Here is a 15,618-nt window from a genome sequence, read left to right on the forward strand (position 1 = left end):
GGTAAGTCTTTCTAAAAACACAAAAACGTGCAGATAATAGACAATAGCCATAAAATCGAACGGTTTTAGCATAAGCATTCTACAACAAGATAAGATATATGCGATTTATTTAGATAAGATTGAATTTTGTGGCCATGCTTAAACGAAGCTTTACTCAGACCTTCTTCAGTTTCCAAATCTATAAAATGAGGCACTTATTTAGTAGACATTCAATCATATATGCACTAAAAAATCACTAAAAAAAAATCATATTAGAGTTTCTTTTATATACAGAAAAAAAAAAGATGGCCGGGTCTAAGGTACTCCTTTCTGTGGCTCTTTTACTCGCCATTGTTCTTCTAATCTCTTCTGACGTGGCAGCCAGAGACTTAGCTGAAGATTCCGCTGAAGCCAAAAGTAAGTTTGGTTTTTCTAAAATCCTTTTTTTTTTATATATATATATACTTAATAGGAGGTTTAAGAATCTTAAAATTAAAAAATAAAATATTTACATGTGAAATTTAATACATTATTGAAGGAAAACCTGATTTAATTTGTCATAATTGATCTCAGGCGTATCAATTGATGCCATTCGAAACAGAAAAGGCGGTCGATGCTACCACGGGTGTTGCAGTAAGGGCCACCACGGATGTTCGAGGTGTTGCCGCTACGCCGGTGAGGCTGTTGATACTCACACCCAAGCCATGCCACACAACTAAATAATCAGCTATATGTATTAAATTCCGGTGTGTATATGTAAAATAAGCATGATATAACGATATGATTTGATCATCATGTATTATGATCTTACGTGTGAATATCATGCATGTTCTCTTATTTGTGTTCGTATGTATGTTGTTTGATCAATAAGTCATGAGTGTTGTACTACTTCTCCTTTCATGTATTAATATATGATGTGTTTTGAATAAGAGACTTTTCGTTACGTAAGTGTGATTAGTTAATTAGGCCCCTTCTTGTGTTGTGTATTTATCATCTAACACATTTTAGTACAATTAGGGTAATTTATGTCTAACATTCGGCAAGAGTAAATTTGAGCGTTTGATCAGAACGGAATTTGTTGTTCTGATTGAATTGAAATTCTGGCCCTTAATAGGATTGAATGTTCCGGTCAGAATAGTACTGGAATTTCGGCATTATTCACGTAATTAAAAAAAATTGAAATTTAAAATGTAGTCTAATATTGGAAAAATTTTATTTTATTTTTATGAATAGTACTTGAACATTTGAACTTTTGTTCCGTGGCTAACCTGAAATAAAGTTTTGGTTTTGTTCCGTTCAAATGCCAAAATAAGTGGTCTCATAATCACCGGTGTAAATATATACTAGCTCTTTGTCTTAGTAAAAAAATGATAATTTTGAATCGTAACAAAAAAAAAATTATAATTTTGAAAAGAAGTCAACTGTCTTGATTCGCAATCAGCCTTAGGCCCCATGCACGAAGCCACCAAAAGGGGGCTAAAGTTTTTTTTTTTAATAAATGAGGCCGCACCAAAACCTATCCGCCCCCTAAGAAGGTGCGACAGATAGGAAAGCGTTACCCCTTTTCCTCATTAACCAAAGGGGGGCTAAAGTTGCTCATAAATGAGATGAGAACCAAGTGGGTGTAATAATTCGTCAAGTTGATCATCAAAACCCCTCACATCTTTTTTTCTTCTTCTATATATATACATGATATTTAAACCTAAATTGATTAAACCATATTTTTAACCGGTGGTCCCTCGTCCTTCTGATCTGACGTGGGTGGTCCCACTCGACGACGTCTGGTCCTATCCAGACTCTGTGGTGTCTTCTCTACGTGAGTCTTCCCCGGTAAGCATCGAGTGAGGACGAAGGCCGGCTTGCGTCATTGCCTCCATTCGCGACTTGTCCAGATCCGACTTCTCAGTCGGTGAAAGAGGAAGATCCTTTGCAAGGTTGGCCCGTGGGGCCGGGGCTTAAACAAGGAGGCTGGAGATCACCTCCATCAAGGTCTCGGTATGCGCAAAGACCGCCAATCAACAAATCGTAGATGCGACATTTGAGGTTGGTTGGCGAGGATCCAATGGCGAGATCGAGGATCGTGGAGATTGAACAATCCAGGCCGAGGATCGGTGGAGAGGTTCCGGATCTCATCCATCAAGGCATCGGCTTTAGCGGGTCGGTCCTCCATGACCATCATAGAATTCTACAATCGGATCGATATATTTTACAAATTATTGAAATTAGATACTTGCACAATTTAGCCATTAATTCACTAAATTATAATTATTTTGTAATAAATTCAATTGAATATTTAGCTAATACACTTAAAAAATTATTCCTTCAAAACCTAATAATCAAGGAAAGAAAAACTTATTCCTTCAAAACCTAATAATCAGGGAATGAATAAAAAAGAACATGTAAAAAAGAAAAGGTCCATTAGATATATAATCTTATTTAAAATTTTGAATTGTCATTTAGCTAATTTTTGGTAAATCTTTTATAAAATGGTATGGTAAAATATTATACGGGTAAATTGACTAAAATACTTTATCAAACCGTTGACTATTTACCTAAAACAAACAAAACGTTGGTTGTTTAATTAAAATTTACAAATAGTTGGTTAATTAAAAATTCCTCTAATTTTAGTTGGCTAGTTTGCTAATTATTTGAAAAAGAAAAAAGACAAATTCTAGTAAAATGTTATAATGCTCGTTTATAGATAATCTCTGTGCTGAACAAATATCTCGTTTAAAAAAAAAAAACAAATATCTGAACAAATATCTCGTTTCAAAAAAAAAAAAAAAAAAAATCTGAACTAAAGGTTTTTACCAAATAATTCAATGTTTTCGTTGGTAGATAATCTGTTGAAGAACGGTAACTTTGAGGAAGGACCGTACGTTTTACCAAAAACATCATGGGGAGTGATAATCCCACCCCACATCGAAGACGCTCACAGCCCTCTGCCAGGCTGGATCGTCGAGTCCCTGAAGGCCGTCAAGTACATCGACTCCGACCACTTTTCCGTTCCCCAGGGCCGCCGCGCCGTCGAGCTCGTCGGCGGCAAAGAGAGCGCACTCACACAGGTCGTCCGTACCATCCCGGGAAAGAGGTACGTCCTCACCTTCTCCGTCGGAGACTCCAGCAACGCCTGCCGGGGCAGCCTCGCCGTCGAGGCCTTCGCCGGAAAATCCGCCGCGCGCGTGGCCTACGACTCCGCCGGAAAAGGAGGCTTCAAGCGCGGCAAGCTCGCCTTCATCGCCGCCGGTACGCGCACGCGCGTGATGTTCACCTCCACGTTTTACACCATGACCGGCGACCACTCCGGGACTCTCTGTGGGCCCACCTTGGATGACGTCAGGCTCGTCAGCGTCCGCGCCTAGTAGTAGTGCTTATAGTCATTAAGAATTTTTTTTTTCGTAGGGAAAGCAAAAAAAAAAAAATTAAAAAAATGATGAGTTGTATTCATGAAATGTTGTGTACGTACCGAGTTTTTTTTTTGTTTTTGTTTTTTTGTTATGTCTCTCATTCATTCATTTACGTTATTTCGGTGTTCTATTAATTAAGTGGAATCAAGATCTCATTGGTTATTCATCATTCCTCGACCTCCGAAATGTTTTCCAAGTGCTCCGAGATATTTTTAAGTAACTTCGTAACTTCCCGATAGAACAAGAACATCGAAACTCTTAACGACTTACTACGATTCGAGCTCAAATATATTTAATTAGTGTGTATGAAACATACTTATGAGAAGGAGAGTGATGTTTAAATGGGTATATTTGCCTTATAACAGAGTGATTATGAATATAGCAATCATCTTGGTCCTGAATTTTGTATTGCTCCGTAATCATTATTATTATTATTATTTTTTTTTGGAGCAAGACCTCAATCGAAGAGGTGCTCTATAATTCATTTCTGAAGCGGGTGCCGGGTTGTATCAGATTAATAAGTGATAAGAAAACAAAAACCATTAATTAATATGCAAAATTATCAAAAGTTAAGACATAAATAAAAATTATAGTCCCTAAAACATTCTTTTTTTTTCTAATCAAGTAGGGTCTCTCAACGACGTCAACGTTGTCGGTAAGTCTTTCTAAAAACACAAAAACGTGCAGATAATAGACAATAGCCATAAAATCGAACGGTTTTAGCATAAGCATTCTACAACAAGATAAGATATATGCGATTTATTTAGATAAGATTGAATTTTGTGGCCATGCTTAAACGAAGCTTTACTCAGACCTTCTTCAGTTTCCAAATCTATAAAATGAGGCACTTATTTAGTAGACATTCAATCATATATGCACTAAAAAATCACTAAAAAAAAATCATATTAGAGTTTCTTTTATATACAGAAAAAAAAAAGATGGCCGGGTCTAAGGTACTCCTTTCTGTGGCTCTTTTACTCGCCATTGTTCTTCTAATCTCTTCTGACGTGGCAGCCAGAGACTTAGCTGAAGATTCCGCTGAAGCCAAAAGTAAGTTTGGTTTTTCTAAAATCCTTTTTTTTTTTTATATATATATATACTTAATAGGAGGTTTAAGAATCTTAAAATTAAAAAATAAAATATTTACATGTGAAATTTAATACATTATTGAAGGAAAACCTGATTTAATTTGTCATAATTGATCTCAGGCGTATCAACTGATGTCATTCGAAACAGAAAAGGCGGTCGATGCTACCACGGGTGTTGCAGTAAGGGCCACCACGGATGTTCGAGGTGTTGCCGCTACGCCGGTGAGGCTGTTGATACTCACACCCAAGCCATGCCACACAACTAAATAATCAGCTATATGTATTAAATTCCGGTGTGTATATGTAAAATAAGCATGATATAACGATATGATTTGATCATCATGTATTATGATCTTACGTGTGAATATCATGCATGTTCTCTTATTTGTGTTCGTATGTATGTTGTTTGATCAATAAGTCATGAGTGTTGTACTACTTCTCCTTTCATGTATTAATATATGATGTGTTTTGAATAAGAGACTTTTCGTTACGTAAGTGTGATTAGTTAATTAGGCCCCTTCTTGTGTTGTGTATTTATCATCTAACACATTTTAGTACAATTAGGGTAATTTATGTCTAACATTCGGCAAGAGTAAATTTGAGCGTTTGATCAGAACGGAATTTGTTGTTCTGATTGAATTGAAATTCTGGCCCTTAATAGGATTGAATGTTCCGGTCAGAATAGTACTGGAATTTCGGCATTATTCACGTAATTAAAAAAAATTGAAATTTAAAATGTAGTCTAATATTGGAAAAATTTTATTTTATTTTTATGAATAGTACTTGAACATTTGAACTTTTGTTCCGTGAGCTAACCTGAAATAAAGTTTTGGTTTTGTTCCGTTCAAATGCCAAAATAAATGGTCTCGTAATCACTGGTGTAAATATATACTAGCTCTTTGTCTTAGTAAAAAAAATTGATAATTTTGAATCATAACAAAAAAAAATTATAATTTTGAAAAGAAGTCAACTGTCTTGATTCGCAATCAGCCTTAGGCCCCATATGCACGAAGCCACCAAAGGGGGGCTAAAGTTGCTCATAAATGAGATGAGAACCAAGTGGGTGTAATAATTCGTCAAGTTGATCATCAAAACCCTTCACATCTTTTTTTCTTCTTCTGTATATACTAGTTGAGAAAACGCGCTACGCGCGAGTCAGCAATATTTTAAAAAAAAAAAAAATTAAAAAGAAAAATAAGTAAAATAAAGTAAGTTTAGACTTTTAATTGTATTAAATATAATATACATAAAAAAAAATTATACAAAATATATTGATAACAGAGGGAGGAAAAAAATTAATATACATACAAAAATTATACAAAATATATTTATGAAAGAAGGAAAAAAAAATTCAAAATCGGAAGTAAAAAAAGAATCAAAACCGGAAGGGAAAAAAAATGGTTCCACGTGTCGCTGCCTAGCGGCACCAGAATTCAAGTTGAAATAAAAATATATACAAAATATATTGATGAGAGAGGGGAAAAAAATTAAAGGTCGGGAAAAAAAATAAACGATAATATATGTTATTGATATAGTATAATATAGTATTAGTATTATGATTATAATATACATAAAAAAAAACATACAAAATATATTGATGTTTGGAAGGGAAAAAAAATCAAAATTGGAAAGCAAAAAAAAAAAAAAATCAAAATCGGAAGTAAAAAAAAAATCAAAATTGGAAGGAAAAAAAATGGCTTCAACGTGTCGCTGCCTGGCGGACCAAGATTCAAGTTCGAAAAAAATATATATACAAAATATATTGATGAGAGAGGGAAAAAAATTACAAGGTCGGAAAAAAATAAATGATAATATATGTTATTGATATAGTATAATATATTATTAATAATTATGATTATAATATACATAAAAAATATAAAAAAAAAATAAAATTGGAAAGAAAAAAATCAAAATCAGAAGTAAAAAAAAATCAAAATCGGAAGGGAAAAAAAATGGATTCCACGTGTCGTTGCCTGGCGACACCAGGATTCAAGTTGAAATAAAAATATATACAAAATATATTGATGAGAGAGGGGAAAAAAAATTAAAGATCGGGAAAAAAAATGATAATATATTTTATTGATATAGTATTGGTAATTATGATTATAATATACATAAAAAAATTATACAAAATATATTGATATTTGGAAGGGAAAAAAAAATTCAAAATTGGAAAAAAAAAAAAAAAACAAACAAACAAACAAACCGGGAGGCTCCCTAAAAAAAAATAAATAAAAAAATAAAAAAAAAACAACCGGAAGGCTCCCTAAAAAAAAAAAAAAGAGCCACGTGTCGGCCCCTGGTGCCGCCACGTGTCGCCGCCTGGAGGCGCCACGTGGCGGCACCAGGATAAAAGTTAGAGATGCATTGTCTCTTATTAACTATGCTATGGATGCATGATATTTAAACCTAAATTGATTAAACCATATTTTGAACCGGTGGTCCCTCGTCCTTCTGATCTGACATGGGTGGTCCCACTCGACGACGTCCGGTCCTATCCAGACTCTGTGGTGTCTTCTCTACGTGAGTCTTCCCCGGTAAGCATCGAGCGAGGACGAAGGCCGGCTTGCGTCATTGCCTCCATTCGCGACTTGTCCAGATCCGACTTCTCAGTCGGTGAAAGAGGAAGATCCTTTGCAAGGTTGGCCCGTGGGGCCGGGGCTTAAACAAGGAGGCTGGAGATCACCTCCATCAAGGTCTCGGTTGGCGCAAAGACCGCCAATCAACGAACCGTAGACGCGACATTTGAGGTTGGTTGGCGAGGATCCAATGGCGAGATTGCGGACCATGGAGATTGAACAATCCAGGCCGAGGATCGGTGGAGGAGGTTCCGGATCTCATCCATCAAGGCATCGACTTTAGCGGGTCGGTCCTCCATGACCATCATAGAATTCTACAATCGGATCGATATATTTTTGTTTTTTTTTTTTTTTGTAAATCGGGTTTATTTGTCTTAATATATATGTAGTTTTAGTTTATTTTTGCTTATTTCGGTTTATTCGTATTAATTTTGGTTTATTTGTGGGAGAATTGACGGTTATGTGTCTCCGGTCGGAGAATTGACAGCTCGAGACGGATGACAAGTTAACTCGACAATCGGCGGTGAAGCTCGACGGTGAAAATCTCGTAATATTTTTAGACGAGTTATTTATCGTAATATTTATTTATTTATTTTTGTCGATTAATTTAGATTCGGTAACTTTTGATTTTAATGAAGGACATTTTTGTAAACCAAATATTAACCGTTTTGATAGATTGATGTTTCGAAATGGTTACTCTACTCAACTTAGAAAAAAAAAAAACAAAAAACAAAACAAAACAAATATAGCACAAGACCATTTCGTCAATATAAAAAACAACTTAGCTCCATCTGAGCAACAAACAAAGCCTTTGCTTTCTTCCGCACGAAGTACGTGGCAGGTTAGAGACCGTTTAAAAACACTTCAACATTCGTCCGTCGGGGCATTTAAGGCGCGAAAAGCCAAAACGGACGGTTAAACTTTCAAGTTTCAACCCTCTCGCTCTCTCTTTCTTTCTTGCTTCATTCTCACAATAACCGAACCAGAGGCGTGATAGAATGTCAAGCACAGTGATGTGGTTCCGAAAGGGGCTTCGGATCCACGACAACCCGGCTCTCGACTACGCCGCCAGATCCTCCTCCGCCGTCTACCCAGTCTTCGTCATCGACCCGCACTACATGAAGCCCGACCCGAACGCTTTCTCTCCCGGCTCTTCCCGGGCCGGCTTGAACCGGATCCGGTTCTTGCTCGAGAGCCTCCTCGACTTGGACTCCAGCCTCAAGAAGCTCGGCTCTCGCTTGCTGGTTCTCAAGGGCGAGCCAGTCGAAACTCTAGTTCGTTGCCTCAACCAGGTTTTATTTCCGATTTTTTATTTTCTTGATTTTTTTTGTTTTTTTATTTGTGTTTTTTTTTGTGTTCAAAGAAGATGTTTTTTTTTTTTTTTTTAGTGGGATGTGAAAAGGGTTTGTTTTGAGTATGATACGGAACCGTATTACCAGGCTATGGATGCTAGATTGAAGGTAATTAGAATTGACACTCTCAATACATTGTTATTGTGGGATTTTATTGATTAAGGTGAGTTTTTGATGAAAATGATTGATTTGGATTGGGTGATAATAGGAATACGCTTCTGGGTCTGGGATTGAGGTTTACTCTCCCGTGAGCCACACTCTCTTTAACCCGGCAGATATCATACACAAGGTACTTTGAACTTGAAAGATAGTTTTTCATTTTTTTTTTGTCTCTGGTTCGGTTGAATGCGACACGGCTGCCATCAAATTTCCCTTGATTTGAATTACCTGAAAGCCATTTGATTAGAGCTCTTTTCTTCATTTATATTTGGGAAAGGGAAAGCCTTATATTTTATGAGGAATAGAGTGAATTTCTTCTTTCCTTGTAACTTGTTTGTTTGTCTCTGGTTTCCTTATTGGCTTTGTTTGAGTTGTTTTGATGAAAGAACGGAGGAAAGTCACCGGTGAGTTACCAATCCTTTCTGAAACTCGCCGGAGAACCGTTGCCGCCGCTCACGGAAACGCTCTCGTCTCTTCCTCCTCCGCGAGATCTCGGAAACCTCGAGATCTGCGATGTTCCGACCCTGAAACAACTTGGCTATGAAGACATTGGACAGGTTCTCGAACTAGTGACAAACTCAGCTTTTTCTTCCTTCATGTTTCCTGATATTTCGATGACAATAGAAGAAACTTGTATTCAGGATGAACTAACTCCCTTCAGAGGCGGTGAATCTGAAGCCTTGAAGCGGCTCAGAGACTCGATCAATAACAAGGTTGCGACAATTGGAATAACTTGTTTCTTGGGAAATTGATGGTTTAATCTTTAAAGATGTAATCTTTTTTGTGTGCCTGGTGTAGGAGTGGGTAGCGAAATTCGAGAAGCCAAAGGGAGACCCGTCTGCATTTTTGAAGCCGGCAACGACTGTATTATCGCCTTACTTGAAAGTGAGTATATCGATAAGAAATAGCCGATCGTTTTTAAATTCTTCTGCGTTGTCATTTTTCATTCTTCAAGTTATGTTGTCACTTTCTTCTGGGCAGTTTGGGTGTCTTTCTTCAAGGTACTTCTATCACTGCCTTCGAGATGTGTACAAAAGCGTCAAAACTCACACATCGCCGCCAGTTTCGCTCGTTGGACAGGTTAGGCTACGTATTTCTTCCTTGCCAAGCCATTCCCAACCGACGTTTCATCTTTTGCTACTAAAAAAAAAAAAAAACTGTTTCTGTTTCTTTCTGAATTGTGTAGTTGCTCTGGCGAGACTTTTTCTACACTGCTGCTTTTGGCACCCCTAACTTCGACCGGATGAAGAACAACAGAATTTGCAAGCAGGTAAAAAAATGTGATTCCGATATGAACTGATATTGTCTGAATGCACTGAAATATAAACGAAACGAGATACATTTTCATCTCATTTTCATGCCGTTTCTCTATTAATCCTTGTTATCTATAGGCTAACTTAACTCCTAGATATTATTCTATATTTAACTCCAAAGTAAACAATTATTATTATAGTATCTTCAATATCTAGATTCCTAGCAGGTTCTTAACAAATCATGAAAATCCGGTGAGACTCTGATTGTCAATGCAGATTCCTTGGAACGATAACGATGAACTATTTGCAGCTTGGAGAGAGGCTAGGACTGGTTTCCCTTGGATCGATGCTATAATGACCCAGGTATGTCATCTATATTCTATATATAATACATTACACTTATATATATAATACATATATGTATATATGTTTTGCAGCTTCACAAATGGGGTTGGATGCACCATCTAGCGCGGCACAGTGTTGCGTGTTTCCTAACTCGTGGCGATTTGGTATGATCGTAAATAAATAAAAAATGACGAGCCTTCTTGTTTGTTCATCTTCGTGATAGCTTTCTCTTGATCAGTTTGTTCACTGGGAAAAGGGCCGAGATGTTTTCGAGAGGCTTCTGATTGATTCGGATTGGTCCATCAACAACGGAAATTGGCTATGGCTTTCGTGTTCTTCGTTTTTCTACCAGGTATGCCTCGTGGTTTTTTTTTTTTTCTTTTCTTCTTTATTCTTGTCATATACAGCTGAAAAATGAAGTGATCGTGTATTTTGGGGTTTGTTTTGTTGGACAGTACAACCGTATATACTCACCGATCTCGTTCGGGAAGAAGTACGATCCGAATGGGAACTACATCAGACACTTTCTTCCAATACTCAAAGGTTTATAACTAAAATCTTTTGTTCTTTTTTTTTTTCTTCGTAAACTCTATGCGAATAAAATATTTTATTGTTTCGAATTGAGTGTAGACATGCCAAAAGAGTACATCTACGAGCCGTGGACGGCTCCAATGAGTGTCCAAAAGAAAGCAAATTGCATCATCGGAAAAGATTATCCGAAGCCAGGTTGGTTTACTTAAAAAAAAAAATTATGATTCTTTTTATATATCTTTTTTTGTTGAATTAATAAGGTTTGACAAATGAATTTGTTGTTTCAGTGGTATCCCATGATTCTGCTAGCAAAGAGTGCAAGAAGAGAATGGGAGAAGCGTATGAGTTGAACCGAAAATCGGATGGATCGGTGAGCGAAGAAGCTTTGAATGTGTTGAGGACGAGATTCGAGGAAGATCAAAAGCAGGAATTTAAAGGGAAGAAAAGACAGAAGACAATTGCTGATTGGATTAGTCCAAAACAGTGATCATATATGTGTTGAGATTTTTTTCATTCTGCAGAATTAGTGTAGAGATGCTTTACTATGCACTCCTTAAAGGATTGATTGGAAACAAATATTTACCTTGGTGTCAGATTAGTGAAGATTTTTCTGTTGATTATTAGCATGGGAAAGCGAAAGAGGGAAACTTTTTAAATTTGCCAAAAGAAAAATGAGAGGAGTGTATTAAAAACGGAAATTTCTAAATATGACCGGGTTACCAATTATTTTTAAATATCCGTTTTAAAATAATTTTTATTTATCTTGGTCTGATTTTTTAGACCGGTCTAAAATGGTTTATTCCGAGTTTTAAAATTGAAATCTCAGTTTAGAAACAGCCATAATTTATTCTTTTTTTTTTTTTTTAAATAATTCTAAGACAAATAAACCTACTAATTTCAGTTGAACATTATAATATATAAAATATTAGTATTGAAACAAAATATTTTTTCAGCTATTCTCTTATTAAATTTGTAAAAAAATGTAAAAACAATTTAAAGTTTTTAACCGAACTAAACTAGATCAATGCAATCCTTATTTTACAACACTTTTAAATCGTTCCGATTCAATTTAGAGACCGATTTTAGACGGGATGACAAACCGCCACTAAAAAAAAAAGAAAAAAAATTATCGAACTTAAACAAATAAAAAGAGAAAAATACCATTAAGTGCCCCTAAAGGCTTCTTGGAACCAACGTTTTAAATGTCGACGATTTTCGCCGATTTCCGGCGAAAAAGTCGTTACCAGAAGGTGTCCGGCCGATGAAGGCTGTTTTTTTTCGTTTCGTCGTCGTTTTTCGTCGTTTGTCGTTTTTGCTATCGTTTTTTCTGTCTTTTTTTTTTCTTTTTTTTTTTGCTGTAGTTTTTTTTCTGTCTTTTTAATATTATTGAAAATATATATACCAAAGTATTTGGATAAATTTTGTGTATTTTTTGTGTAGTTTTTTTTTTATGTTGTTTTAAATTTTTTTCTGTCGTTTTCTTTTTTTGCTTTCGTTTTTTTAAAAAACAAATTATAAAAAATATTATATACATTAATAGCACACATTTATAAAATATTATATATACAATTTTCTATTAAAACAAATTATATACATAATGTATTTTCTTTATATATGTTTAAAAATTGAAAAATATATGTATGTACTATGTAATATATATGTATTACATACCATGTATATATATTACATGTATATATTTTAAATATATTTTGTCACATTTTTTCCGTTCGATTTTTCGTCGGCACGTCGATTTTTCATTAAAAAGGCATTTGAAAACGGCATTTCGCTTGCCCTTTTTCATAATTTTTCCGTTCGGTTTTCCATCGGCATGACAATTTTATGTAAATCAGGAGACTCGAAACGGCAACGAAAACGGCATTTCAAACCTTGCTTGAAATCAACAAGCCTAATGCCTAAAACTAAAAGTAAACCAAACAATTAGGGGCGAAAAGACAATTTTTCAGAAAAAAAAGGCAAAACGACAATTAGAACCAAAAACGACAGCTAATATACGAAGTTTCTCTCACGTGCGAAGTCAATCATGGCCAAAGAAAAAGGGAAAAAACAATTCCCATAATCGTTATGTGCGTGTGAGACTCCGTCTACTCGCTCTTCCTCGAACCCCAAAATAAACCTAAAATACTTCTCTTAAAAAAAAAAAAAAAAAACTGTTAAAAAGCTTGGCCTGACTCCTGAGAGATCTCTCTCTCTCTGGTAAACGCACAAGGTGTGACCTGAGATCACTATATTCCCTAAATTAATCTAGTTTTGGTTGTTCGTATTCCTTCATAGCCATGTGGCGGCGAATTCTCTCTCCCAAAACCCTAACCCTAGCCGCCGCCGCAACCGGCAAGGCTTCCGGTCCCTGCCGATCCGCCGTGGCCTCTCGGTTGCGCCACCATGTGCCGGTTTCTGCCCCTGCGACGTTTCACATCTCCCGTAATTTCAGCGCTGAATCAGGTTCAAAACGATTTTTCATTGTCGTTATCAGATCTTGTTGAGCATATGTGTGAGTATGTTTTTTTTTTTTTTGTAGGAGAGTCTTCGGTCACGAAAAAGGTAGAGGATATAATGCCGATTGCGACCGGGCACGAGCGAGAGGAGCTTCAAGCGGAGCTCGAGGTCAGACTCCATTCGCTCTGTCAATGGATAAACTTAAATGAATGATATTGAATATTAATCGTATTGCTCTTAAATCAACTCATGATTTCGAATTGATTAAAATTCATCTATCAAGGAATTATGAATAATTTTCTTACAAGTCAAGAGCTGGTTATGTTGTTGTTTTGCTCCCTTGTTTTGGCGTAAAATGCGTATAGTTGCGAATAAAGGTTTCTTATTTATTTATTTTTTTCTTCTTTTTGTTTTGAATTTATTTTCAGGGAATCGACTTGACGGCCATTGATCACCCTGAGGGTCCTTTTGGCACAAAGGTCAGTCAGTGATATGTATGTATGGTATTAATGCACCTTTTTTAATGTGTGGTTGTCACCATTGTTGATTGATTTTTATAATATTTTCATTAGCTAAAGCCTGAATTTATGTGCTTTGTTGATGCAACTGATTTTATTTATTGGTTTTACTAATCCTAGGTTATCTCTGGAAATGGTGACTATAGTTTGCATTTCTTTTGGTATTTTGATTTACCCTGTTGTGGCTTCTACCTAACTTAAGGCTTGATATTATTATGAACTTTCCAAGCATTCGAGATAACTTTGTTCATGAGTTAATGATATCTAAGTAATCTGGTTGAAGCTTAATCCTGACCTGTCCTGCTGCCCATATCGGGTAAAATTCAAGTTAGTTTTGTTAAAATATATTTGGAGGACCTGATGCTTTCTATGAGTTTAATATTTTAAAATGTCAAACATCAAGTAAAATAAATGTTTGTTTGTCAAAAAAAGTATTATAAAATTTCATTTTAGCGCGAGCTGACATTTTCTTTCGCCTATCTCTGTTGCTGCCTTTGCCTGCTGTATACTGGGTTGTTACAATAGTTTGTTGTTCCGGGTTAGGTTTATTTAGTTTGATTATTTAGGTGATTTCTTATCTCTTTGTTAGGAAGGAAGATAGTGGCAATAAATATTATTGTTTATGCATCTGTTAGTAATTGTTTCTTCTCGGGGTTTTCTACATATCGTTGACTATCTTTTTGGAAGTTTTGAGAATTAGTAAGTTAATCCGTTTAATGGTTTTGGCCATAGAGTAGTGTAGAGGGAGAGATTGGTGTACCTCTTGAATCGTGGGCTAACTTGGTGTTATCACAATTTCATTTACCCGTAAAAATCAATTTGCGATCTTAACTACCCCGTGTCCTATAATAACGATTACCATTATTTTTTTATTATTATTATCTTTTATTGGGTTTTATCCTAAATGAACCCTTTTCACCTATTGGCCTGTAGGAAGCTCCTGCTGTTGTCCAGTCCTTATATAACAAGAGAATAGTTGGATGCCCCGGAGGTGAAGGAGGTAAGTGCCAACTCTTATCACATTGTCTTATGTCTCTTTTTAACTTTGACAGCTTAGTAATTCGCCAAGTGTTTATACCTAAAATTTGCAGAGGATGAGCACGATGTTATCTGGTTTTGGCTGGAGAAAGACAAGCCATTTGAATGCCCAGTCTGCTCGCAGTACTTCGAGGTAATTGAATCAGACCCGTCTCCTTTTGGTTCCATTCTGGGGTATTATTGTATGTATTGAATTACTCCTAGGACACGGAAGTAAGTCTTGCTTTGTTGGGCAGGTTTCTCGGTTTAAATTGATTTTTTATCCGAGCGTGTTAGATTTTAATGATTCTTTATTTCTTTTATAAAGTCCTAATGGGTTCTTTAATGCTAAAAAATACTTTTACAAATGTAATTCTTATCTGCCTGTTTTTTGGGATTCTAGGATTATCCATGGGAATACATACTTTATTATGTTTTTAAGTTTTACGATAAGCATCGTCTGAATCCACATGTATTTTTGGGTAATGTTTCACAGCTGAAAGTGGTTGGAGCTGGTGGACCACCACCCGGGCATGAAGATGAAGATGAAGAGGGCCATCATCACTGATTAATACTTGAAGTCTTTCTTCTGGAATAAAGTCTAGGGAAGTGAAGAGACAATTATCAGTAAACGATGCAGATTTTCAAAATTCAAAACACTTGTATTTTTTTGATCGGGTTCTAGTTTTTTTTGGCGTTTGTCGCTTTTGCGACATTTGAGACTGGAATTTTCCCTGTGGTTAAAAGTAAAGACACACACAGTCAGGTCATGTGATGGAACACAAGATCTGTTCAATGCATTTGTCAAATAAACTCTAGCTACTACTTGATTCTTTATGTGGAGTTGGAATGGTTAAAGACCTTTGTCCATTTCACTTGGCAAGCAAGCAAGCAAGCCCTACTTTATTTTAATTTTATTTTTCCTTCAATAAACAT

The 15,618-nt window shown here is 35.9% G+C and overlaps 3 protein-coding genes and 2 long non-coding RNA genes across 5 annotated transcripts; all 5 read left to right on the forward strand.

The window, feature by feature from the left end:
* The first annotated feature begins 90 nt into the window (after window positions 1-90).
* On the forward strand, window positions 91-908 carry LOC149386647 (uncharacterized). Its single transcript, XR_016301293.1, has 2 exons — window positions 91-396; window positions 553-908. It is a non-coding gene; the product is annotated as an uncharacterized LOC149386647 (long non-coding RNA).
* A 1,684-nt stretch (window positions 909-2,592) lies between these two features.
* On the forward strand, window positions 2,593-3,596 carry LOC149386648 (protein BIIDXI-like). The gene has a single exon (XM_089625823.1). The coding sequence runs from the start codon at window positions 2,802-2,804 to the stop codon at window positions 3,339-3,341; it is 540 nt and encodes a 179-aa protein (XP_089481949.1). The 5' UTR covers window positions 2,593-2,801; the 3' UTR covers window positions 3,342-3,596.
* Window positions 3,597-4,130: 534 nt separating this feature from the next.
* On the forward strand, window positions 4,131-4,950 carry LOC149386649 (uncharacterized). The gene is made up of 2 exons (XR_016301375.1): window positions 4,131-4,436; window positions 4,595-4,950. It is a non-coding gene; the product is annotated as an uncharacterized LOC149386649 (long non-coding RNA).
* Window positions 4,951-7,900: 2,950 nt separating this feature from the next.
* On the forward strand, window positions 7,901-11,313 carry UVR3 (DNA photolyase family protein). Its single transcript, XM_089624935.1, has 14 exons — window positions 7,901-8,345; window positions 8,442-8,513; window positions 8,614-8,694; window positions 8,951-9,121; window positions 9,206-9,277; window positions 9,363-9,449; window positions 9,546-9,644; window positions 9,751-9,834; window positions 10,094-10,180; window positions 10,255-10,326; window positions 10,401-10,514; window positions 10,618-10,705; window positions 10,793-10,888; window positions 10,981-11,313. The coding sequence occupies exons 1-14, from the start codon at window positions 8,052-8,054 to the stop codon at window positions 11,178-11,180; spliced, it is 1,617 nt and encodes a 538-aa protein (XP_089481061.1). The 5' UTR covers window positions 7,901-8,051; the 3' UTR covers window positions 11,181-11,313.
* Window positions 11,314-12,790: 1,477 nt separating this feature from the next.
* Window positions 12,791-15,552, forward strand: LOC149386651 (Rubredoxin-like superfamily protein). The gene is made up of 6 exons (XM_089626869.1): window positions 12,791-13,153; window positions 13,230-13,315; window positions 13,576-13,626; window positions 14,599-14,665; window positions 14,757-14,836; window positions 15,179-15,552. Exons 1-6 carry the CDS (start codon window positions 12,988-12,990, stop codon window positions 15,248-15,250), a joined length of 522 nt encoding a protein of 173 aa, XP_089482995.1. The 5' UTR covers window positions 12,791-12,987; the 3' UTR covers window positions 15,251-15,552.
* Window positions 15,553-15,618: the final 66 nt, after the last annotated feature.

This window comes from Urtica dioica, chromosome 9 (assembly GCF_054948205.1).
Source record: "Urtica dioica subsp. dioica isolate 48M chromosome 9, U.dioica_male_clone48M_v1_H2, whole genome shotgun sequence".
NCBI classification, from domain to species: domain Eukaryota; kingdom Viridiplantae; phylum Streptophyta; class Magnoliopsida; order Rosales; family Urticaceae; genus Urtica; species Urtica dioica.

Coding starts and splice junctions, on each gene's coding strand:
- LOC149386648 (XM_089625823.1), top strand. CDS start 2,802: ATGTTTTCGTTGGTAGATAATCTGTTGAAGAACGGTAACTTTGAGGAA.
- UVR3 (XM_089624935.1), top strand. CDS start 8,052: ATGTCAAGCACAGTGATGTGGTTCCGAAAGGGGCTTCGGATCCACGAC. Junction 9,645..9,750: donor CAGTTTCGCTCGTTGGACAG/GTTAGGCTACGT, acceptor TGAATTGTGTAG/TTGCTCTGGCGAGACTTTTT. Junction 10,181..10,254: donor TCGATGCTATAATGACCCAG/GTATGTCATCTA, acceptor TATGTTTTGCAG/CTTCACAAATGGGGTTGGAT.
- LOC149386651 (XM_089626869.1), top strand. CDS start 12,988: ATGTGGCGGCGAATTCTCTCTCCCAAAACCCTAACCCTAGCCGCCGCC. Junction 13,154..13,229: donor TAATTTCAGCGCTGAATCAG/GTTCAAAACGAT, acceptor TTTTTTTTGTAG/GAGAGTCTTCGGTCACGAAA. Junction 13,316..13,575: donor AGCTTCAAGCGGAGCTCGAG/GTCAGACTCCAT, acceptor ATTTATTTTCAG/GGAATCGACTTGACGGCCAT.